Source organism: Cervus elaphus, chromosome 25 (assembly GCF_910594005.1).
Source record: "Cervus elaphus chromosome 25, mCerEla1.1, whole genome shotgun sequence".
Lineage (NCBI taxonomy): Eukaryota > Metazoa > Chordata > Mammalia > Artiodactyla > Cervidae > Cervus > Cervus elaphus.
This window is the reverse complement of record NC_057839.1, coordinates 17,726,652-17,745,791: the sequence shown is the minus strand read 5'-3', so window position 1 is coordinate 17,745,791 and position 19,140 is coordinate 17,726,652. Positions and strand designations below refer to the sequence as shown.

Below are 19,140 nucleotides of genomic sequence, written 5' to 3'. Positions count from 1 at the left end.
CTGCCCTGTGGCTGCCGGCCAAGATTGAAGAGATAAACAGTTGAATGCAGGGAGTCAGTTTATCTGAGCACAAGCAGAAATTGCATGGGAACCAGTGCTAGAATATGACACCTGAACTATAATTGACAAATTGATGGAGGCTCAGTGTGGATAAGTCTGAGAGTTAAAAACTCCAGGGGCACCCGGTCATGTGGGGGGCACAGTATTGTGAGATTTATTTTTTATGCTTAACTAGGTCCTCATAGTAAATATCACAGAAATAAAATTTCTACTCCTTCCTTTAAAAGGAGGAAGAAAGGATCCATTTTGACTTAGGCCAGAGCACTCTTTTTGTTTTCCTTCAAGGAAAGCCAGTTAACCAGAGCTCAACTTGCTGCAGGAGAAGGCAATGGTACCCTACTCCAGTACTCTTGCCTGGAAGATCCCATGGACGGAGGAGCCTGGTAGGTTGCAGTCCATGGGGTTGCTAAGAGTCAGACACGACTGAGCGACTTCCCTTTCACTTTTCACTTTCAGGCATTGGAGGACGAAATGGCAACCCACTCCAGTGTTCTTGCCTGGAGAATCCCAGGGACGGGGGAGCCTGGTGGGCTGCCATCTACGGGGTCGCACAGAGTCGGACACAACTAAAGCGACTTAGCAGCAGCAGCAGCAGCAACTTGCTGCAGGTTATCAAAGCTTAACGGACCTAGGAGAAGGTAAATAGCCAGCTTCAGCTGGCTCTAATCCTCCAAGTTGGAGAATAGAAACAACCAGCTGCAGCCCATCCTAACCATCCTGTCCCTACCTAAGGGAGGAGAAAAAACCTAAGAAACATTTCTATATTCCACAGTCCAGAGGCATAATATCACTAAGAGACTTGAGACCTAATCATAGGACTGTAGGACACACCCCCTTTCTCCATACTTCACTATTACGTTACTAAAGTTCTGTTTACAGCAATTCCTTTTACTGGTACATAATATCTGGCTATCAAGAAAAAAGTGTAGGGCATACCAAAAAGCAAAAACACAAGTTGAAGGAATAAAGCAGACATCAAAACCAGACATGGCAGGGATGTTGGAATTATCAAACTGAGAATTTGACACAGCTACGATTAATATGCTTAAGGCTCTAATGGATAAAGTAGACAGCATGAAAGAAAAATAGGCAATGTTAGCAGAGAGATGAAAATCTTAAGAACAAACCAAAAAGAAATTCTATAGACCGAAAACACTGTTAAGAGAAATGAAGAATGCCTTTGATGGGTTGGTTAGTAGACTGGACTCAGGAAAGAATCTCTGAGCTAACGGATATATCAGATAGAATCCTCAAACACTGAAAAGCAAGGAGAACAAGAAAAGAGAACTGAGCAAAGAGAAAAGAACATTCAAGGACTGCAGAACAGTTACACAAGGTGAAAATAACTTCTCTTGTGTGCTAAGTCACTTCAGTTGTGTCTGACTCTTTGTGACCCCATGGACTGTAGCCTGCTAGGCTGTTCTGTCCATGAGATTCCCCAAGCAAGAATACTAGAGTGGGTTGCCATTCCCTTCTCCAGGGGATCTTCCTGACCCAGGAGTGGAACCTGCATCTCTTATGTCTTCTGCATTGGCATGAAGGTTCTTTACCACCTAGCACCACCTAGACCTAGTGAACATAAACATTTTTGGCAGTCACATCATTGTGTTGACTCAGACTGTGCGGTCAACTAAATGCCTCACAGTCCTTTTTGTTCTTGCTGTTGCTGTTACTCCTCTTACCTCCTGACCCATTCATATACCCTCTACCTGTAATTGGTTTGTCTTCTGATTTATATTCAATGCAACATCATATGCCAGAACATGGTAAGGACCTAGTGGACAGTATCTTAGTAGAAATATATCTCGAAGTTAACTTTGACCTGTTATTTAGCATTCTTGGAATAATTGCACTAGTTGAGACTAATTCATAATCATTTTTGCTTAAGCATCCAGGCATTATTTGTTCTCTGCTTTAACGGCTGTAATGAAAGATATCACTTAAATCTTTTGTTGCGTAAGTCCATGACTACTTTATTCTCACAGTGTGTTCAGTGTGATGCTGCTGCTGCTAAGTCGCTTCAGTCGTGTCCGACTCTGTGTGACCGCATGGACAGCAGCCCACCAGGCTCCTCTGTCCCTGGGATTCTGTCCAGTGTACTGTCAAAGAAAAAAGTGAACTCAGTTTGAAGTGATTTATCCTTATTAATTTATGCTGGCTGTTTATGGTGCTCTGCATTTTGACTACGAGATGTCTACATTTGTATTTTACTTTTATTTATCCTTCTTAAATTCATTGAGCTTCCTGAATCTGAAGGCTAATGTTTTTCATCAATTTTGGAAAGTTCTCAGACATTACTATCTCAATCTTACTCTGTTTTCTCTTTCTACAATTTCACTTACACATATGGTAGACCTCACTCTGTCTTCCATGTCCTTTAAACTCTCATAGTTGATGTTTTTGTCTATGTATTTTGCATCCTGTGTTATGCATTTTTTTTCAAATAGGTCTTCTGATTCACTCATTCTCTTTTTCAGCTATTCAACTTTTCATTAAGCTTAAATTTAACTATTCTATTTATTACTTCTAAAGTATTTTTATTCATTTTCCAGTTGCTGTTGTAGATCTCATATTCAGTTCCTTATTCTCTTTCTTTCTTTCCATATCTTAAATATATTTGTTTTATTTTTGCAGTATCTGAATTTTTGAGAGTCAGGTTCTATTACTTATTGTTGCTTTTATTCTTACAAACAATGCCTTGTTTCCTTGTATATTATAAACTCTTTATTGAGAGCTAATGTTTTTAGAACTTTTTTTTAGAATTCTGTGATATCTAAATTAAAGATTCTTTGTTTCAGAGAGGATTTCCTTTTAGTTCAAGCAGGTGCATTAGAGTACTATACGTCGTTAGTGATTTTAATTGAAAATACTCCTTAGTTACCCTGAGAATATTCATTAGCTTGAAAGCCTATGTACCCACATAGACCTGAGACAGACAAGCTTCACTGTGGCCTTTCTCTATTTTTTAGTTGATGTGTTTATTCCTGCCCTTCCAGTGAGTGGAGAATGTTTAGCTTTATGTGTAGGAGTTCTAGTTCATGATTAAAACCCCATGTTAAACCCACATTCCTAGGGACAATAACTCAGTGTCTCAATAATAGTACCAGTGCTTCTTTGGTTTTTAGTCTTCCCCTTGGTTTTCAACCCCTTGGTTTTTAGTGAGCTAAGCTATGCATTTAAAGGTGTTTTTTGTTTTTTTTTTTTTTAATGTGTATTATTCAGCACTCCTAGGTATTTGATTGTTAAGAGAGTTTTTGGGTTACCTAGTATTCTGCCTTACTGGAATTGGAAACCTCATTTGTTTTTCATATTGATTTAATGTCATTCTATAAAGTTGGATTATGGAATAGACATATGGCTAAAGACCGAACTTCTGCCACAACAGATTTACTCCACTTCTCTGAAATACTGGCTAAGCCAAGTTCTTCCTGTGAAATAACATGTTTGATTTAGAACTTTTTACTTGGTATTTATACAGAATAACACTATCACCTATGCTTATTCTGGATATTTTATGATTTAGTGCAGGATTTACTCTTGTTTAGTTTGTTCTGGAATAGACAATAAGATTTTCTAAGATATGAAAGAGGTTGACAATCTATATCAGATGTCTAAACTTTTTATTTAAAAATAAATGTGATCTTTCATATGAAAGGAATAAGACTGTAAGTCTAAAGGCTAGTTGCAGATGCATTTAAATTCTTCCTTCTTCCCAAATTTCAGTGTACATACAGGTAGGGATTATGTACCTATGGATAGGCATTATAGTCTTTCTTTTCCTACATAGTGGTATAACAGATCATAAAGGGCATGTGAAACATTATCTCTCAGATTAAATTTTATCTTCTGATAGATACTTCTAGGATCATTTAGACTAAAATAATGTAGATTCTCTGTTAATCTCCCTCATAGGAATTATAAGTGTGTATACACACACACACACACACATATATATATATAGATATACATTTCCTTGTTGATCTATTTCTTAACTTCTCAACTAGACTATAATGGATGATAATAAGCAATTCCATTCCAAGTGTTTAGTAACCGCAATTAAGATATAAGAATTTAGTAATTTTTAGGGTTTTTTCTACTTTATATTTCTCATTTTCATAGCATATGATATTTATTCCAAGCAGTACATCAGACACACACAAAAAACTTATCAGTAGGCTTTTGAAATCTGTGCATCCATGAGAAAAATGGAAGGATTTCCCTTTTTAATCTCTTCAGTTCGCCTGAGATCTCATTTTGTCAGTAATTAATCCTGTAAGTAGTAAGACTAGTAGTGTTAGTACTGGAGAGGAGAGGAATAATGATGGTAATTGAAGAAGCACACTCATGTTGGGCACATATTCTGAGCCAAGCACCATGTTCAGCATACTGAGTAATTTCCGTGAAATCATGTTTCTTCCTTACAACTTTACCTTAATGCTGAAGACGAGGAAACAAATTTACATTGGTTAGCTTAATTGTCTAAGACCATACTGCTAGTAACAGGTAGAACAGAACTTTGTACACACAAATCAGGGGTTCTGTGATTTAATTTGATTTTTATTTTTTATTTCCTGTGTATACTTTCAAAATTAATGTATAAACTATAGCACATTATGATACTTCCTGATACATGTTTAACCTGCATCTCTGCTCTTTCTGCTCTTGCTGATGATACCGTACTAAAAATCATGTCATACATTTATAGTTTTAATACTTATGATGGGCTTTCATTATGGCCATTTTATGATTTCATCAATAGCCAAGCTGTTGTTTCATTACAAACAGATTCAGTATCTTTGTGATTAAAGCGACAAACTTAAAAACCATGAAGGCTGTGCTGTTTAGCTTGCAACCATTTCCATGTGTTATGAATTCTTATCAGATGTTGGGAAACAGCAGGCTTAAGCTAACTGCAAGTACTACATCCATGGTCCAAGAAGCACTGATCTGTAATGGACATGTTTAGCGGTCAGCTTGCTTAACAAGGTCTCTAAGCAAATTCATTTACCATCTTATGTAAGATATATATACATATTCCATTTTATTTTTATAGATTAAAATTCTCTTCAAAAGCATGTGAAGTACTCAGGTCTTGATAATTTTACCTTTTTTTTTTTTTTAAGTGAATGTTAGAGTTCAGTGTTTGAGTTCACCACCCTTATATTAAGATAATATTTCTCATGCCATAAGTATAAAGAACAGATATAACTCAAAATTTTCCTAAGGCACATTCCTGGAAACTGGAGTAAATGAGAAAAGCATCTGGGAAAAAATAAAAACTGACTGAAAATTATGCAGGATACTTGTCATTGCCATTTTAAATCCTCAATCTCAAGTTGAAAAGTTGTACGATTTAAAAAATTACAAGAATTTTACCTTTTATAAAGTAATATAAACAGTCTGATAAAAATGTAAATATACTGCCTACTTATTTATTCATAGTGTGCTCTGTTGCATGAAAAATACTCGGCTCAAAAATAAGGTATTCAAGTCTAAATGTACTTTTCATTCAGTGGGTAGGAAGCATATTGAGGGGAAAACTGCGTAAAGAATTAGGATGTCTGTATCAAGTTTACAGTATTTACTGTATCAATTACAGTATTGTAATTGATTTAGGCAATTGAAAAAAATTGAAAAAATAGAAAAATCTTACTATCTCTACCCTTCACCTACTTTGTGTCTAAAACCTCTCACCATTTCTTTAGATAATTGGCTTTAAGATCCTAAATCCAAAGGAATTGAAATAGAATGATCTACAGAGTACAGTCACTTTTTATATTTATAGTTGATTATGCATTTCAAAAATATTAATTTATACCTTCCTCAGATTATTTTTAGATGATGATATAACTGAGATAAAGGAAGAGAATTAATTGCTTTCCTGTAACCATATAATGATGTTGGATCTAGGTCTTCTAAAACATGTCTCTTTTCTTTATGCAAAAGTTTTGTTTAATATTTTGGAATGGACATGGGCTTAAAGATGAAAACATCAAGGAGATTAGAGTGTATATCTTTAACAGTATAGCAATTAATATCATTTTACATAAAATCATTGATTTTTATTTAAAGTTTTAATTATTTAAATTGCTTATATAATTTAATAGTCATGAGTTGGTTGTAGTGTATTCCTCTTATTTAAAAAAGAAAAAATTCCCTGGTAGCTCAGATGGTAAAGAATCTGCTTGCAGGAGACCTGGGTTCAATCCCTGGGTTGGAAAGATCCCCTGGAGAAGGAAATGACAGCCCACTCCAATATTCTTGCTTGGAGAATTCCATGGACAGACCGTGGGGTCACAAAGAGTCAGATACGACTGAGGGGCAAACACTTTGGGCCTCCCTGGTGGCTCAGACGGTAAAGAATCCACCTGCAATGCAGGAGACCTGGGTTCAATCCCTGGGTTGGGAAGATCCCCTGGAGGAGGGCATGGCTGCACACTCCAGTATTCTGGTCTGGAAAATCCCCATGGACAAAGGATCCTGGTGTGCTACAGTCCATGGGATTGCAAAGAGTCTGACACGACTGAGCAGGTAAGCACACACTCTAAGCACCTAATGAAAGTAAAAGTCGCTCAGTCGTGTCTGACTCATTGTGACCCCATGGACTATACAGTCCATGGAATCCTGCAGGCCAGAATACTGGACTGGGTAGCCATTCCCTTCTCCAGAGGATCTTCCTAACCCAGGGGTCAAACCCAGGTCTCCCACATTGCAGGCAGATTCTTTACCAGCTGAGCCACAAGGGAAGCCCAAGAATACTGGAGTGGGTAGCCTATCCCATCTCAGGGGATCTTCCCAACCCAGGAATTGAACTGGGGTCTCCTGTATTTGCACGCAGATTTTTTACCAGCTGAGCTACCAGGGAAGCCCTAAGCACCTAATAGTGCCCTTATTTTAACCCTTAATCTTTGGATTGGTCTTTTTATAATACATAGGCTGAATATAGTCACTATTTATAGATAAGAAAATTGAGGTTCAGTGAGCTTGACATTTAGAAGAAATGGAGTAGCCATCATGATCAACAAAAGAGTCCAAAGTGCAGTACTTGGATGCAGTCTCAAAAATGACAGAATGATCTCTGTTCGTTTCCAAGGCAAACCATTCAATATCATGGTAATCCAAGCCTATGCCCCAGCCACTAACACTGAAGAAGCTGAATGGTTCTAGGAAGACCTACAAGACCTTTTAGAACTTAAAACACCCCAAAAAGATGTCCTTTTCATTATAGGGGACTGCAATGCAAAAGTAGGAAGTCAAGAAACACCTGGAGTAACAGGCAAATTTGGCTTTGGAGTATGGAATGAAGCAGGGCAAAGGCTAATAGAGTTTTGCCAAGAGGACGCACTGGTCATAGCAAATACCCTCTTCCAACAACACAAGACTCTACACATGGACATCACCAGATGGTCAATACGGAAATCAGATTGATTATATTCTTCGCAGCCAAAGATGGAGAAGCTCTATACAGTCAGGAAAAACAAGACCAGGAGCTGACTGTGGCTCAAATCATGAACTCCTTATTTCCAAATTCAGACTGAAATTGAAGAAAGTAGGGAAAACCACTAGACCATTCAGGTATGACCTAAATCAAATCCCTTATGACTATACAGTGGAAGTGAGAAATAGATTTAAGGGACTAGTTCTGATAGACAGAGTGCCTGATGAACTATGGATGGAGGTTTGTGATATTGTACAGGAGAGAGGGATCAAGACCATCCACATGGGAAAGAAATGCAAAAAGGCAAAATGGCTGTCTGAGTAGGCCTTGCAAATAGCTGTGAAAAGAAGAGAAGCGAAAAGCAAAGGAAGAAGGGAAAGATATTCCCATTTGAATGCAGAGTTCCAAAGAATAGCAAGGAGAGATAAGAAAGCCTTCCTCAGTGATCATTACAAAGAAATAGAGGAAAACAACAGAATAGGAAAGACTAGAGATCTCTTCAAGATGATTAGAGATACCAAGGGAACGTTTCATGCAAAGATGAGTTCGATAAAGGACAGAAATGGTATGGACCTAACAGAAGCAGAAGATATTAAGAAGAGGTGGCAAGAATACACAGAAGAACTGTACAAAAAAGATCTTCACAACCCAGATAATCACAATGGTGTGATCACTCACCTAGAGCCAGACATCCTGGAATGTGAAGTCAAGTGGTCCTTAGAAAGCATCACTTATGAACAAAGCTAGTGGAGGTGATGGAATGCCAGTTGAGCTATTTCAAATCCTGACAGATGATGCTGTGAAAGTGGTGCACTCAATATGCCAGCAAATTGGGAAAACTCAGCAGTGGCCACAGGACTGGAAAAGGTCAGTTTTCATTCCAGTCCCTAAGAAAGGCAATCCCAAAGAATGCTCAAACTACCACACAATTGCACTCATCTCACACGCTAGTAAAGTAATGCTTAAAATTCTCCAAGCCAGGCTTCAGCAGTACATGAACCATGAACTTCCAGATGTTCAAGCTGGTTTTAGAAAAGACAGAGGAACCAGAGATCAAATTGCCAACATCCGCTGGATCATCGAAAAAGCAAGAGAGTTCCAGAAAAACATCTATTTCTGCTTTATTGACTGGGCCAAAGCCTTTGACTGTGTGGATCACAATAAACTGTGGAAAATTCTGAAAGAGATGGGAATACCAGACCACCTGACCTGCCTCTTGAGAAACCTATATTCAGCTCAGGAAGCAACACTTGGAACTGGACATGGAACAACAGACTGGTTCCAAATAGGAAAAGGAGAATGTCAAGGCTGTATGTTGTCACCCTGCTTATTTAACTTATATGTGAAGTACATCATGAGAAACGCTGGGCTGGAAGAAGCACAAGCTGGAATCAAGATTGCGGGGAGAAATATTAATAACCTCAGATATGCAGATGACACCACCCTTATGGCAGAAAGTGAAGAAGAACTAAAGAGCCTGTTGATGAAAGAGGAGAGTGAAAAAGTTGGCTTAAAGCTCAACATTCAGAAAACTAAGATCATGGCATCTGGTCCCATCACTTCATGGGAAATAGATGAGGAAACAGTGGAAGCAGTATCAGAATTTATTTTTTTGGGCTCCAAAATCACTGCAGATAGTGATTGCAACCATGAAATTAAAAGATGCTTACTCCTTGGAAGGAAAGTTATGACCAACCTAGATAGCATATTAAAAAGCAGAGACATTACTTTGCCAACAAAGGTCCGTCTAGTCAAGGCTATGGTTTTTCCAGTGGTCATGTATGGATGTGAGAGTTGGACTGTGAGGAAAGCTGAGCGCTAAATAATTGATGCTTTTAAACTGTGGTGTTGGAGAAGACTCTTGAGAGTCCCTTGGACTGCAAGGAGATCCAACCAGTCCATCCTAAAGGAGATCATTCCTGAGTGTTCACTGGAAGGACTGATGCTGAAGCTGAAACTCCAGTACTTTGGCCACCTCTTGCGAAGTGTTGACTCATTGGAAAAGACCCTGATGCTGGGAGGGATTTGGGGCAGGAGGAGAAGGGGATGAGAGAGGATGAGATGGCTGCATGGCATCACCGACTCTATGGACATGAGGTTGAGTAAACTTCGGGAGTTGGTGATGGACAGGGAGGCCTGGTGTGGTGCGATTCATAGGGTCGTAAAGAGTCGGACACGACTGAGCAACTGAACTGAACTGACTGAGCTTGACAACCTTGCCCCGATGCTGTGCTCAAGGGCTACTTTCTCCATGAAACCTTGAAAAATGAGGAAAACTTTAGTTAGCAGAAATAGGAAGGAAAGACCATTTTAGATAATGGAAGTGGCATGAACAAAGATGTATGTGTGCTGAAGCTCAGAGTTTGCCAAGGTAATTATGCCTAGTATGTTTTTGGCTGAAATTTAAAGTAATTGTAGAGGATCTATGACAGATAAAAATTAAAAAGTAGTTCGACAGTTTCTCATGAGAGGCAGTTGAATGCTGGGGAAAGAAATTAGTGCACAAGTCAGTAGGACTTAAGGAGTTGAAATGATCAGTAAGTAGAATTGTAGGATTTGGCCTCAGTGTGCAAAGTAAATGGAAGAAAGGTCAGAGCAGAAGCATGTAGACCACGATGGAGACTGTGATCATAGTGAAGTGTAGGCTCCTGATATTTTATTGGGGTGATTTTTTAAAATTCTTTTTCTTATTGGAGCAAAGTATACTACAGATTTACCAAATTAAAAAATATATGTGATGAAGAATTAGCTGATGCCTAATTTGCTGATGCAGATGTCATAAAAACCATGTTAAAATTCAAATGAATCCAAATTAGAGATCTATTAGGAAAAAAATTAATTAGCTTAGAATTAATAGTGGCTTATAGAAATATTTATTTTACCATACACGTGGAAACTAGGCTCTGATGAAGCCAAACAGATGCTGCCTGGACTCAAGCAAGCCCACAGTTTGTATTCTTGCTTTGTAAGCAGTGTAAGGTGACTATACTGCTAAGCAGTATAGTCCAGGCTTACAATTTTCATTCTTATTTTAGCAGGTTCAAATATATTCTATTACCAATGGATGAAATTATATTCCAGAGAATATAAGATTGGGTCCCCTAAAACTAGACTGTGATCTAAAGACTAGGTTAAAAACATGCACTTCATTCTAAGAGTTACAGATCCCACATGTACTGACAAATGGTATTGTTTGAATAGTCTTGAAAGATTTTGACAATGTTGTAAACTTTTAATTACTTGAAAAATTCGGTATAATGAAACATACTTTTATGTATATAGACAAAACCTTCTCTGTCTTACTTTGTCTTTTTTGAGCTTTTATTCATCATTGTTCAGTTTGTTTATTATTATGGCTGCTTCAGCAGTGTATCTAAATCTTTGTCTATTTAAGAGTAGATATTTAGAAGCTGGCATTAAACATTCATTGCCCTTTTTAAAAATTATGAACAGAGTTGATCTTCATATGTAGTAGAGGTGGCATTTGTTTATAATAAATAAGAAAATATTTCTACTTGACAAACAGACCTTAACTGTAGTACTATTTTTAACAGATGATCTAAATAATAATAGCCATCTTTTGTTGAAAATATATTGAATGCCTAATATTTTAAATACCTTACTCTGATTTCATAGATAAGGAAACTGAGTCTCAGAGAAGTTAAATAATTGTTGTTAGGTCTCCCAGACAATAAGTGACAGAATTGGCTTTTAAATCAGGACTTCCTGATCTTTTTAATATCTGTGCTTTAATATCTGTGTTAGTCTTTTTGGTATCTTTGCTTTACTGGCTCTACAATAGTTTTATACTCTCATTGCCCCTCATTCTTTGCATGTTTCAGACCACCCTGATAACTAGTTTGTTCAGATGTCATGCAGCACTTCTTCAGCTTTCAAAATAATCTTCCCCTCACCTTAATCTTCAGAAAATATCATCTGAATTTCCTGAATTATTTACCAAAAAAAAAAAAAATTAAGCTAGTATGATAAATAGATAAGGGTATTTAGTGGATGGAGCAAGGATGTGGTTGCTATTTTCTGTTTTCATATAACTTCAAGAAATAGGAAGTAATTGCATTTATCTGAGAAAGAGATCATGAGAGCCTAACCCCGGCATTGATGGTGAGAGTCAAGAAGAGCAGTTGCTTGTGAGAGAGAGATCAGAAAATGACATACTTGGACAGCGATTCAGTGAAAGGGAGGGTGAATAGTCCCAAGGGAAGTTTAGAGTTTGGTCATTAGAAGTAAATCGGTTTTGTGATCAAATAGGGACTTCAGGAGAAGGAACAGATTTGGCCAGGGAAAAGATGACTTGGAGTTTGGACATAGAGAGTTTGTAATTCTTGTGACATCTAGCCTCAAACTACATCTGGATCTAAGCCGTTGACATGTGGCTAGTTTGAATTGAGATGTCCTCTAAGTGTGAAATACACACTGCATTTAGAAGAGTTGGTACAAAAAAAATGTAAAATAGTGTATTAATATTCTTATATTGATTCCATGTTAACATAATAATACTTTGGATATTTTGAGTTAATGAACTAAATAAAATATGTTTTTAAAAATAACCTGTTTCTTTTTACCAGCTTTTAAAATGTGCTAGGAAACAAAAGTTGTATGTGTGTCTTGGCTTATATTTCTGTTGGATAGTACTAGTTTACGTAGAGATTTGTAATAGAATAGAAGTGTAGGGGAAAACATCTAGATTTGGAAATATCCTATTATAAAAGTGATAGTTTGTAAGATTAGATAAAATGCCAGCATACAGGGTATAGAAATGAGGAAAATGACAATTATAATATGAGAAGAAAAAGAGTAATTCAGAGCAGAAATGGAGAATCAGAACTCTAAAGTGGTACATAGTCTGATTAGCAGAAAATTTCAGAAGGAAGTAGTTCATATCATTGGATGATAGGAAGGCCAAAGAGGAAGAACAGGACTAAGAAAAGACCATTGAATTCGACTGAGATAGAACCAGTTTCAGTAGGGTATAAGAAGGATCGATTGCAAGAGATTAAGAACTTAGAGCTTGATGAATTAGACTCTGTATATAAACTGTTCTTTCAGGCAAGGAGTCCACTTGTAAAGATAATAATCTCTTGATTGGAGCAGAGTACAGGGAAATTTGAGTATGCTGTTGGCCGAATGAAAGGATCAGTAAAGTAGAAATGCTTGAAGTTGTTAAGAAAGAGAAGATAATTTCTACTGTAAGGTCCTAATGCATTGGGTCCCAAACTTGAGTGCATGTTACAGTCACCTGGGTAGCTTGTCACAGGAGCAAATTCCCAGGCAACGTCTTACATCTAAAGAAATCATATTTTTTGAAGATATGTCTCCCTGAACATGGTTTAACAATTCTTCTAGATGATTATGATGTATCCAACAAGAAAAACAAGAAAATTATGGGTCCTGGTGAGGACATCAGTGAAATGACTGACCGTAGCATCAGAATGCACAGACAGACAATTGGGTTAGAATAAGACTGGCGGACCATGAACTGTGACTAAGGAATTGGCTTTCATTCATAAAAGAGTGAGCCTAAGTTCAGTAGGAATGAAAGACTGAGAAAGCTAAAAGCATAGTGATCAGAGAGGGAAGTTTTAGAATTGAGGACCTTGGAGGTCATGAAGATACAAATAGGGCTGTGTGTGTTTGATACAGAAAAAATGTGAAAAGAACTGAGTCACACACATTATAAAACCTATCAGTTTGGTGACTCTAATACAGGACAGGAGGAAAAAAATATGAGACTTGGGATTTAGAAGGAAGCACTAAAGGCTTTATTTCTGGGGACGCCAAAATCACTGCGGACGGTAACTGCAGCCATGAAATTAAAAGACACTTGCTCCTTGGAAGAAAACCTATGACCAACCTAGACAGCATATTAAAAAATAGAGACATTACTTTACCAACAAAGTTCTATCTAGTCAAAGCTATGGTTTTTCCAGTAGTCATGTATGGATGTGAGAGTTGGACTATAAAGAAAGCTGAGTGCCAAAGAATTGATGCTTTTGAACTGTGGTGTTGGAGAAGCCTCTTGAGAGTTCCTTGGACTGCAAGGAGATCTGATCAGTCCTGAATATTCATTGGAAGGACTGATGCTGAAGCTGAAGCTCTAGTCCTTTGGCCACCTGATGTGAAGAAACAACTCATTGGAAAAGACCCTGATGCTGCTGGGAAAGATTGAAGGTGGGAGGAGAAGGGGACGACAGAGGATGAGATGGTTGGATGGTGTCACCGCCATCCAATATTAGTTTGAGTAGGCTCCGGGAGTTGGTGATGGACAGGGAAGCCTGGCGTGCTGCAGTCCACGGAGTCACAAAGAGTCAAACACAACTGAGCAACTGAACTGACTAAAGGCTGAATCAGCGTAGAACGAGTGTCTTTAGAGACTGTTCCAGAATGGGGTGCCTCCTTGGGCTACAGTGTCCTCAGTCTCCATGACACACTCTAGCGTGTTGAAAATAGAGTGAATGCCTGACATTCACAGATATAAAATGCATAGTTTTTTTTAACTGTTCGAAAGTGACCTACAGGGTTCATGACATGAGCAGTTAATAATTGTTTCCAAGGCTTGAAATTGAATCTCCTGCCCTAAAGTGGCTTGTAAAAACCAGTCACATAACATTAAGTGTTGCAGTAAAGTCAGCACTTACATCTTCATTTGCCTTTGATATATGATTGTATTAATTATCAAAATATCTCAGCCTGATAGGTTTCACAGAAGAGGAAATTATTTGCCAAATTGTGGTATCAAAAGGTTTTAAAACTAATTGAGTTTAAAAAAAAAAATTTAGCGTTGCTCCTAGCATGTAATAAAAAAAGGGTTAGAAACGAATTGAGTTTAAGAAAAATTTTAGCATTGCTCCTAGCATGTAATAATTGCTTGATAAATGGTAGTTATTGGTACCAATTCATTAAGTTTTGAAGTCAGATATTTTTTGTGTATGCCCAGGTTTAGTGAATAGTATTTATATTAAAAAGTTTGTTTTGATTTGGAATCTCCATGCATTATTAAACTGAATTTAGAATGTTAAATTTGAAAGTAAATTAGAGGGAAAACAAAGGTTCATTTATCACTCATCAACTGTTTGATATACTTGAAGGGAGCTATATTTCATGGTGCATGCCTGTGTGTGTGCTAAGCTGCTTCAGTCATATCCAACTCTTTGCAACCTCATGGAGGAGCCGACGAGGCTCCTCTGTTATGGAATTTTTCAGGCAGGAATCTGGAGTAGGTTGCCAATTCCTTATCCAGGGCATCTTCCCAACCTAGGAATCGAACCTGCCTTTCCTGGGTCTCCTGTATTGGCAAGAGGGTTCTTTACCACTGTGCCACCTGGGATGCCCCTGTATTTTGTAGTTATTCATGTTATATTGCTTTTGTGAAATCACAACTTTTAATATATCTTTTAAGTATGTTTCCATTCCCTGTGGTTCAGATGGTAAAGAATCTGCCTGTAGTGAGGGAGACCCGGGTTCAATCCCTGGGTCAGGAAGATCCCCTGGAGAAGGGAATGGCAACCCACTCCAGTATCCTTGCCTGGAGAATTCCATGGGCAGAGAAGCCTGGCAGGCTTCTATGGGATTGCACAGAGTTGGACACAACTGAGTGACTGTCACTTCATTTCACTTCCGTACCATAAATACACATACACAGAAGTAGAATGAATTACATTATTCATTTTTTCTTACCATATATGACAACTGGATTTAGGTGTTTTTGTTAAACAACTTTCTCAGTCTGTTATAAACTTAATTGTTTTTGATTTGTAGTGAAGAACTCAGAAAAGAAGCAAGACAATTAAAGCGGGAGCTTTTAGCAGCAAAACAGAAGAAAGTAGAAAATTCCGCAAAACAAGCAGAAAAAAGAAGTGAAGGTAAGCACGGTTATCAAGCTTATATTTTCTTTTTTTTTTTCAAGCTTATATTTTCACTTGATATTTATTCCCTCTATCCTTCCTGAATTGAGTGGTGGTCTTGTTTATTACTTTCTTTGGCTAGTTAGTCAATAAAATTGTTTCACTTAGGACTTTTGTCTGAGAAGGAAATTCAATCAAATGTGATCATAACTACTGTTCCTTAATAAAGACAGTACTTAACATCAGACAAAACTTATGTTGTCATAGCACATATCTAGAAGTGCACAGGATAGAGTGTTCTTTTTTTTTTTTTTTACATTGTGTACCCTTTAAAACATTTAATAAAAGCGTTTAGGCCCTACATTTGGCACTTGTGTAAACATTGTTCATACACTGTTGGAATAGTATTAAATACGAATTCCTGTTTTTTGTTTATTTTGCTCTTAAGTACAGAAAATCTAAAACATTGATAAAAAATAATCAAAAGCTTATCAGAATAATACCCTGCTTTTTATACAGGTTAAATATTTCTTTATTGTACTGTGATTTTTTTTTTTTTATTAAGCTAGAACAGCTTCAGAAAAGCTATTTCACTGAAGATCTTTAAACTGTTTCAGCTATGAAATATGTAATGTTCAGTTTCCAAAACAGCAATTGGAACCCTCAAATCTGTCTTCTTTTTATAATACTAAAATACATTGTAGATTCAGTGAACGTGATCAGAAATTTAATTGTTATCATTAATGATGTACACTAAATTTGGCTTATTAAATTTGCTTTGCACATATATCTTGTATATTCTCATGCTTTTGGAAAGCATGAATATTTTTATCAATTGATACTAGGTTCTGTAATAGTGACTGGAGATAAATCAAAGTATAAGATCTAACATCTAACCTTAAAGAATACACATTCCAATACCAAATAGTGGTACAGCATTTGACCATATGATTATTATTCATTTTAAGTAGCACAAGTAATACCACATAACTCTCTAAAGCTCAAAGTTCTTAGATGATGTGCACCATGTTCCCAGTGACTATTATAGTAAAGGCAGGTACTTGATGAAGAACTTGAAATTGCCAAAATATGTTTGAGTGAAACAAATTATTAAAGTTAACTCACCCAAATGACACAAATTATAGACTGAATTTAAAAAAAGGATAAATTTATATATGTGACTAGATCATATGGGTAAAATGTAACCCAGAATAGAAAGAAGATATATTGGCAATATTGAGGTTTGAAGAAGTACAATAAGGATTCTTGAAGTTTATGTATAATTTTCCCAGGAGATTATTTCTTATGATTAAAAAACACTTGGAATATATGAAGTGTTTTAACTGGGAAGATCTTCATTTTTTTTATTCTTTTCTGAGCTAGTATTTGTTATTCCCATACTCCATCTCAAAGTCCGTGATATACTGTGAAGTTGGCAATAGATGGTTCTTACTTTTGTAGTTTATGATCTCATAGGAGTGAGAGAACTGCAGTAGGAAGTTTCTGAAATAGAGCTGTACAGTTAAGACTTGTATTAGACGTAAACAGTGCTGTGTTAATTTATATGCCTTTGAAATACTTAATACAATTAGGTAAAGAAAGATTTGAGTCTTAAAACATTGATTTCTTAACACAAAAAAGATTCTTCTGGAGCTTATTTCAGTCTGTTTATATGAAAGTTAACCAGATTAAAACTCTTTTTATGCTGTAATTAGAGAATTATATTGGTAAGTTTCTGAATTTAATTTTTCTTGTATCATCTAGAAATACCTGGATTTTCCCTAAATCTAAAAGACAGTTAAAATTAGCTTCTCTACAACTGTGATCATTTGGTTGCTGTCATTTTTCTTTTAGTCTCAGAAAGGGCCATTTATTTTTTTTATTATTTTGAAATAATTTTAGACTTACACAAGAGTTATAAAAATCAGGAGTTTCCATATACCTTTAATGTTAAGGTCTTATATAACCATAGTACAAGGATCAAAACTAAGCAATTGATGTTAACACAGCACTATTACTAACTGCAGAACTTATTAGAATTTCATCAGTTTTCCCACTAATGTCCTTTGTCTGTTCTGTAATTCCTTCCAGAATTCCATTGCGCATTTAGTCATCATGTCTCCTTAGTCTCTTCTCATTTTTAACACTTGCCCCATCCTTTCTTGTCTTTCATGACCTTGACACTTTGGAGAATCCTGATTAGATATTTTGTAGAATGTCTCTAATTTGAGTTTGTCTCCTGTTTTCTCATGATTAGACTGAGGTTACACATTTGTTGGAAAGATTGCCACATAAGTGGTGTGTCCTTCTCCATACATTGTACCAAAAGTAACAAGATGTCTGTTGTCTTTTTATTGGTGATGTTACCATGATCACTTGGTTAATGTGAGTTCTGCTTAGTTGCTACACTGTTAAGTTGCTTTTTCCCTTTGAGATTATAACTGTTGGGGGGGAAGATATTTTGCTACTAGGCAAATATCCTGCTTCTTTTTTAATTATCTCCCACTAATTTTAGCATACATTGATGGGTATTGCATACAGGCAACAGTTATTTACTGTGGTGTTCTAAAGGTGACTGTTTTCTTGATTACTACTACTTTTATTACTTTGAATCCTTCTCTAAGAAGAATTTACTATTTTTAATACAGATTTTGACATTAATACTAGGTGCTCATTTGTCTGTAACACTAATGGTTGTAAGAATGTTTTGGAATGTTATATTTTCTTTCAAGGTAAATAGGAAAGTATTGACTCACTTTCAGTTACTAGCAGTGAAGTTTTTTTAAGCCTTAGTGACTGTTTTTTTATCATAAATCCAGAGATAAAATGCATTGTGCACCTTTCAAGTTGCTTGTAAGAAGTAAATTAGGTAATGAGAAGACCTTTAATGAATTTACAGTGCTATATAAAAATAATACTTTTATATTTGTAAGAGAAATATATTCATGGTTTTATTTTGTTCTCTGTCCAAACTTACAACCTGAAAATATGAATTTTAATACAGTGTTAGAATTAAAGCCTCTAATCAATATAGCTATGTATAAATATGACATAAATTAAATCTCACAATGAGCTTTCCTTAACTGTGTTTTCACAGTTGTATTTTTATAATTATATTCTTTCTTAAAAAGTATGTGTGTGGGAACTACATACTTGCACCCTTAAGTAAAGCTTCCAGTCGTAGTATTTCCTGATTTTATAAATTAATTTGGCAAGTCTAATACTTGCTGACTACTGCCACTTTTTTTTAGAATTTAATGTATTACTTTCACATTAAAAGCACTTGGAAAGAGACCCATAAGAACAAGAAAGCTTCTGTGTTCTTCTGTCCATGCATTAATTTCCCGAGTTTTGTCATTGTCATTGTGTGAATGGAGGTCTCCCACGCAGGCAGGTGCTCTAGCAGATGTTGTACTCTCTTCAGGGCTTCTGTCATCTTAGGAAATCACCTTTGATCAGGGAGTAATATTCCGCTGGTTTTATAATCTCTTGTCAAATTTCCTGAGCTAGATCCTTAGCCAGATTTGTATAGATAATTAGGAATTTATATTCTAACCATGGGCTTCCCTGGTGGCTCAGATGGGAAAGAATCTGCTTGCAATGGGGGAAACCCTGGTTCGATCCCTTGGTTGAGAAGATCCCCTGGAGAAGGGAATAGCAATCCCCTCCAGTCTTCTTGCCTGAAGAGTTCCACGGACAGAGGGGCATGCAGGCTACAGTCCATGGGGTCGCAGAGAGTCGGTCATGACTGAGTGACTAATACTTTCACTTTTTTCATTT

General features: G+C 36.6%; 1 protein-coding gene across 3 annotated transcripts in view; it reads left to right on the top strand.

The window, feature by feature from the left end:
* Window positions 1-19,140, top strand: part of CWC27 (CWC27 spliceosome associated cyclophilin) — a 245,543-nt gene that overhangs the window by 117,076 nt on the left and 109,327 nt on the right. For all 3 annotated transcript variants that reach the window (XR_006337842.1, XM_043887741.1, XM_043887740.1), the window contains exon 11: window positions 15,275-15,378. Coding sequence is in view for 2 of the 3 variants with exons in the window: in XM_043887741.1 (XP_043743676.1) it covers window positions 15,275-15,378 (104 nt within the window). In the remaining variant the exon portion in view is untranslated. The remainder of the gene's footprint in view (window positions 1-15,274; window positions 15,379-19,140) is intronic.